This window comes from Canis lupus, chromosome 31, assembly GCF_048164855.1.
Source record: "Canis lupus baileyi chromosome 31, mCanLup2.hap1, whole genome shotgun sequence".
Classification (NCBI taxonomy): domain Eukaryota; kingdom Metazoa; phylum Chordata; class Mammalia; order Carnivora; family Canidae; genus Canis; species Canis lupus.
Genome location: NC_132868.1, coordinates 16,418,030 through 16,424,545, shown reverse-complemented (window position 1 = coordinate 16,424,545; position 6,516 = coordinate 16,418,030). Strand labels below are relative to the sequence as shown.

Below are 6,516 nucleotides of genomic sequence, written 5' to 3'. Positions count from 1 at the left end.
CCCCCAAGTCTCAGCCCAGGAAAAGGTTTTATGAAAAAGTCAGCTTTAGAATGCCAGGGCCCTGTGTGTATTTCAATCCAAGGCATGGCTGATGGAGGAGATTCTCCTGAGATTTCCTACTGTAAGAATGTGTCGGTTCTAGAAATAAGTACAGCTATTACAACCAAATCTACTAGCAGACTAAATAATTAATTGAAGCGTTGCTCTTTGACCCTGGGAAAGTCCAGTAGGGACACGTTTATAGTAATAATACCTCCGAATGAGCCCTTGTCAAATATTCATTTAGTGGTTAATGTGAGCCATTTCCCCCTGGGACCGTCTGTAATACCAGCTTCCCAGCATTGGCAAGAAACCTTGCTAATCTACTACAGCTCAGCAAAATATTTTAACGCTCTTTATTTAAAGTAGGGGGCGGGGGTGCGGGGAAAGAAAAAATTGCAGAGGGAACAAACTATAATCTCATCCTTCTACATCTTTCCATTCCATGTGCAAGGTTAACAAAATATTAAATTCACCCCCTTTGACTGCAAATTGAATGGTGAACAGAATAATATCCCAAGGAAGGAACTGAACACTCAACAACTAACTTCAGAACTGAGAGATAACCATCTCTGGGCAAGTTTATGGTTTCCCCCTTCTTGGAAATCATACTATAATTTCAATATTGTATATTCAGTATTAATCTATTCATGAAACTAGACATCTTGGGGAATCATTTAGCCCAAGCAAATAAACGATGAACTATATGACATTTTCCTCAAATGCACTTCATCAAAAGAATTTATATTTGCCAGCAAAATAATTTGGCTTTCACTTAGGAGATAGGGAAGGATCGGAGGGAAAAATGTGAGTTCTCTTGTTTTAGGCAGACAGTGACAATCACTCAAAACTAGTTCAACTTCCTAAAATTGCTCTTTTCCTTCTTGCAAAATATTTGAACCTGAGCATTTTGCCAAAAAGTTATTGCTTTTTTTAGCCTGATCCTGTGGGCTCCTTTTTTTTTTTTTTTTAAGGGAGCCTAGTGCAGTGCAATTACTCTAAACCCAATACATATTTCTAATATATCTATTTTTTTTTTCAAATATATACACTCCATATAGTTGATTGGCTCAAATTCCGGGAATATCCTCCCCACCCCCCAGCAAGATCATTTGGATCTTTATTCAAAGTTTCTTTTATTCGTATGTGTGAGCAAGAACTGGCGAATGTGCTCATTACCACGTGAATAATCCGTATATGCATTACAATGGCTGGCCAGGCCGGGGGAAATTCTTTTAGAGTCTCTGCATTAATTAGGGGGGGAAATGCCTCGCTTAGAATTGGGAACTGGCATAATAATTGTCCTTTACCCTAAAATGAGGATTTTTTTTTTAAAAAAAGAAATAAATGAAAACCAATTCACACCAAAAATAAAGCAATCCACATGAAATAAAAATACGGAAAATATGAGGATCTCTCCAGCTGAGCCCAGAACTAACATTAGCAACACCACGAGAGAGAAAGACTTTCTTGGAAAACGAGAAAGTGCAGACCAACGGGTCGAGCTAACTCGGGGTGGCTGCAGCCGGTATTTTACTCCTGGGTGGAAGGAGCGGCCGGATCCCAACTTCTCCAAAGTTGCAGCAAGTTGACACAACAAGCCCTTGAAATTGTGGGTAGTAACCCACGCTCTTAAGAATGCCCGACTCGTTGTTCCTGGCCCCCTTTGGAGGGGGGAGATGAGCGAGGTGAGCAGTAAGGAAGGAAGGAAGAGTCCCTGAGTCAGGCTTACAGATTCTCCGGCTGCGCCTAAGCGCGGGGCGGCTGTGCTCAGTCACAGACCCGGGCGATTCCCCAACTTTTCCGCTCCCACCGAGGACAACTATAGTCTTTCTTTACCTTTCCTAGGGCAAAAGAAAACAACAAATCCGATCTTGGTTCCCCGCCGCCTCCCCTCCCCCTACTTCTCCGCTACTGTAGTAAAACATGGTTAACAGATCAAAAGCATAATCATCTCCAAATGTGATTAGACCGGACAAAGTAAAATATCTACCTCAGAGTTGACTGTTTTCTTCTTTAATATGGCTGTTGCCTGGCTTCTCTTTTGCTCGTTATCAGCTGCAGAGATATCCGATTTGGGACTACAGGCTTGGACCCGCGCTGCCAATTTAAGAAATGGAATTCGTGGAGGGAGAGAGAGGAAAAAAGAAAATAAATAATAATAATAAAAAATAGCCGTGATAAGTCGGGGGAGGGGGGGGTGGTTTGTAAGACGCTCTTTGCTTTCCCTCGGCCCTAAACAGGAAAATGTAGAGGAGAAAGTTTATGAAGTCAAGGAACAAAGAAAGCAAACCACTTGTTTCCTCTCAAACAATAGCAGGGCTGAAGTAATCCAAACACCCACCCAGCAGATGAGCACTTTGCATGTCTAGTTTGCAATTATTCCGATACAAGAAGCATCATTTTCCCCTAGAACCAGGTTTCCAAAGGGCCATTGTGCATTGAGGAAAACGAAAACAAAACCAGCCAACCTGGTTCTGATTTGGCTCAATACCCCATCTGCTGAGCTACATGAAAATTTTCAGAATTGACTCCTTCTTTCTGGCAACAAGTGGCATAAATCAGTTTTAAGTATAAGTCCCCATCATGCTTATTCATGCAGCTTAGAAAAGGAGAGGGTGGGTTTACAATATATGTCTCTAGTTTCTATTTTCAAAATGATATAAGCATTTCAATTTTTTGAGAGTACTTATATTCAATTAATCATTCAGACATTTATTTGTTGCAATTAACATTAGCACACGCTACTGGACTAGAATACCAAGGTTTAGGTATTTTGCTTTCTTGGCTGAGCACAGTATATACCCGGAGGAGTTATGTATAATCAGTGTTATCCAAATAAATGAAAGACTCAAGCATAATTTCAGTGTCCATATTTCAAAAATTTATTTATCTCAAACTGTGCATAATGGAGTAAAAACTTAAGTTGAAAATGTACCTGTTATAAGGATGGTATTAGTTCAAATATATACATGGATTCTCGGCAGACTGATTCAAATAATACAGAGCCGAATCTTTAAAATACAACTACGGAAAATAAAGGGGGGGGGGAACCTTAAAATATCACAATAAATTTACAGAAATATTACAAACCATAAGAAAATATTTCAAACACAGTAATTTCATGTTGTTGCTTTTTTTTTTTATCTGAACAAAATGGAAAGTTGGGAAACAAAAGCTATTATAAATTACCAACGATGTCAACCTGTATGGCCATTTTTGCTTTTAACAGTAAGTTAAAAAAAAATTTAGTACAATCTAAAACTTTTGCCCCTTTAAAGAAGACCACGGAGATGGTTTTGCCAGTACTTATTCTAATTTTTTTCCTTTTGTACAATTTTTAAACAATTAAAATGTCCAAATCTGAATAATTTTCTTCTTTTCCACGTTTGCAACTGTCCTAAATTTTCAGCTGCAGAATCAAAATTCAGCAAGAAGCCTCTCCTTGAAAAATATTGGCAAATTCTCAGCTTATAAACAATGGACATTTTGATTGCCATGTTTATCTCGATAAATACTGTACAAAAGTTGCTTGCAAATATTAAAACATTTTTTTTCGTCGCTTGGAGACTAGCTCTAAATATTATTGGTAAAGACTTTTGCAAACTTTCTGCAAAGCTCCTACCGTATCACTAGAACTTTTAAAAAGTTTTGCGTAGTTTTCTTTCCTCCAGAGATCTATACAAGGTCCATCCCCTCGCCCTCCCCACGCCCCCCCGCCCCTCCGGTTTTCTCTGTACAAAAATAGTCCCCCAAAAAGAAGTCCAGGATCTCTCATAAAAGTTTTCTCGTCGGCATCGCGGTTTTTGCGTGAGTGTGGATGGGATTGGTGTTCTCTTTTGCAGCTGTCATTTGCTGCGGGTGATGACTTTTTTTTTTTTTTTTTTTTTTTTTGAGCGTACCGGGTTTTTCTCCATGCTGTTTCTTACTCTCCTCCCATTTCCCTCGTTTTTCTTTGAAAATGTCTCCCCCCCTCTAGTTCACTGTCCGGCCCTCACATGTGCGAGAGGGGCAGTGTGCCGTTAATGGCCGTGCCGGGCACCGGGCCGCTCTGGTAGTGCTGGGACATGTGCAGTCTGCTGGGGGCGGCGGGCTCCGGCACCTCGGCGCCGGGGAGGTACATGCTGATCATGTCCCGGAGGTCCCCGGCCTGGCAGGGCGCCCTGGAGTGGGAGGAGGAGGTAACCACGGGGGGGCTGGAGCTGGCCTCGGACTTGACCACCGAGCCCATGGAGCCCAGCGCCATGCCAGGGGTGCCCTGCTGCGAGTAGGACATGCTGTAGGTGGGCGAGCCGTTCATGTAGGTCTGCGAGCTGGTCATGGAGTTGTACTGCAGGGCGCTCACGTCGTAGCGGTGCATGGGCTGCATCTGCGCGGCGCCGTGCGCGTTGAGGCCCGGGTGCTGCGGGTAGCCCAGCTGGTCCTGCATCATGCTGTAGCTGCCGTTGCTCCAGCCGTTCATGTGCGCGTAGCTGTCCATGCGCTGGTTCACGCCCGCGCCCAGGCCGGCGCCCACCCCGACCCCGCTGGCCATGCTGTTGCCGCCCGGGGCCAGCAGCCCGCCGGGCAGCGTGTACTTATCCTTCTTCATGAGCGTCTTGGTTTTCCGCCGGGGCCGGTATTTATAATCCGGGTGCTCCTTCATGTGCAGCGCTCGCAGCCGCTTGGCCTCGTCGATGAACGGCCGCTTCTCCGTCTCCGACAAAAGTTTCCACTCGGCGCCCAGGCGCTTGCTGATCTCCGAGTTGTGCATCTTGGGGTTCTCCTGGGCCATCTTGCGCCGCTGCCCGCGGGACCACACCATGAAGGCGTTCATGGGCCGCTTGACGCGGTCCGGGCTGTTCTTCTGGTTGCCGCCCGCCGCCGCCGCGGTGGAGTTGCCGCCGCCGCCGCCGCCGCCGCCGCCCCCCGAAGTTTGCTGCGGGCCCGGCGGCTTCAGCTCCGTCTCCATCATGTTGTACATGCGGGCGCTGTGCGCGGGCCCGGCCCGCCGGCGGCCGCCGACCCTCGGCCCGGCCGGGACTTTGGGGGGCCCGCGGGCGGGCGGGCGGGGGGAGAGGAGGAGGGAGGCGGGCGGGGGTGTCGCGAGCGCAGGGCTCCGCGAGAAAAAGCAGGCGAAGAATAATTTGGGGGAAGAAAAGAGAGAGAGAGAGAGAGAAGCAAACTGGAATCGAGATCAAAAAAAGCGCTTCCCTCCTCTTCTGGCCGATCCTGCCGCCGCCGATGATTGTTATTATTATTTTTTGGAAAGGCTTAAGCCTGGGGCTCAAACTTCTCTCCCTTTCTTTCTCTCTCCTCTTCTTTCTCTCAGTCCTAGTCTTAAAGAGGCAGCAAACTACTTTCCCCCTTTTGCAAACACTCTCTTCTCTGCCTTGACAACTCCTGATACTTTTTTGAACAAGTTAATAGACAACCATCCATGTGATGGGGGCTGTCAGGGAATAAATGGGTTTCCGGCGACCAATCAGCGCGCGGCGGCTCCTCCACTCGAGCCCGGCCTCGCCGCCGGGTTTTGCATGAAAGGGGGCGGGGCCTGCCGCGCCGCAGGCCGCGCGGGGGAGGAGGGGGGGAGGGGGGAGGAGGGGGAGGAGGGGGAGGGGGAGGCGGAGGGGGGAGGCGGCTCCCACAGCCAGCCTGCCAGCCACTGAGAAACCTTTGTATCCCCTCTCGCAGCAACAGGTCACACCACACGCCTTTTCGAAGGAAGTGGGTAAACAGCACTAAGACTACGATTCTTTCTTTCTTCTTCAAACTTCACGTTGATTTACTTTTTTTGGTGCTGGCCGCGGAGTTGAGGAAGGGGCGCGAGGGCCCGCAGAGGTGGAGGGGCGGGGCGGGGGGGGCTCAGGGCGACGGTCCCACCAGGATTTCAGGAAACAGGCGGCGCGAGAGTCGGTGTGTCCGGGTCTTCCCGCCCCGCGCGCCTCCCCGCGCCTCCCCGCGCCTCCCCGGGCTCGCGCTCCCGGCCCCTGCCCCGGCCCCGGCCCCTGCCCTGCCCCTGCCCCTGCCCGGCCCCGGCCCCTCGCCCCTCCGGGCGCCGGCCCGGCTCCCCCCTTCCTCACTGTCCCGACCTGAAGTCAGGAGGCGGGAAGCGCCGTCCCCGACCCTCCCGGCGGCCCCGCCGGTTGCTCGGCAGCTGGCTGGGTCCTAAGCGCGAACGCGGCCGACGTGCCCCGGCGGGGAGGCCGCTCCAGCCCGCGCTTCCCCGCCGGCCCCGCGGGCCCCCTGCCCCAGCCGCGTCGCCCACGAGGGGGGCTGCCCCCACCGCGTCCGGGGCCCCCACCCTCCTGCCGAGCCGCCGCCGGGCAGGGCTTCCGCGGGGCCGCCTTCCAGAGGAGGCCGGGGGCGCGGAGGGGAGACGACCGTCGGCGGGACGCCCCGAGGTGCGGGCGGCCGAGCGGCGTGCGCTCCCCCCTCCCCCCTCCCCCCGGTCCCCGGTCCCCGGGCCGCGCTCGCCGCCCCCCGCCCCCGCCCCCG

General features: G+C 50.8%; 1 protein-coding gene across 1 annotated transcript; it reads right to left on the bottom strand.

Moving 5' to 3' along the window:
• Positions 1-2,900: 2,900 nt before the first annotated feature.
• SOX2 (SRY-box transcription factor 2) lies at positions 2,901-5,520 on the bottom strand. Its single transcript, XM_072807529.1, has one exon. The coding sequence runs from the start codon at positions 5,000-5,002 to the stop codon at positions 4,034-4,036; it is 969 nt and encodes a 322-aa protein (XP_072663630.1). The 5' UTR covers positions 5,003-5,520; the 3' UTR covers positions 2,901-4,033.
• Positions 5,521-6,516: the final 996 nt, after the last annotated feature.

Excerpts from the sequence above, each read along its gene's own strand:
- SOX2 (XM_072807529.1), bottom strand. The coding sequence starts at position 5,002 with ATGTACAACATGATGGAGACGGAGCTGAAGCCGCCGGGCCCGCAGCAA.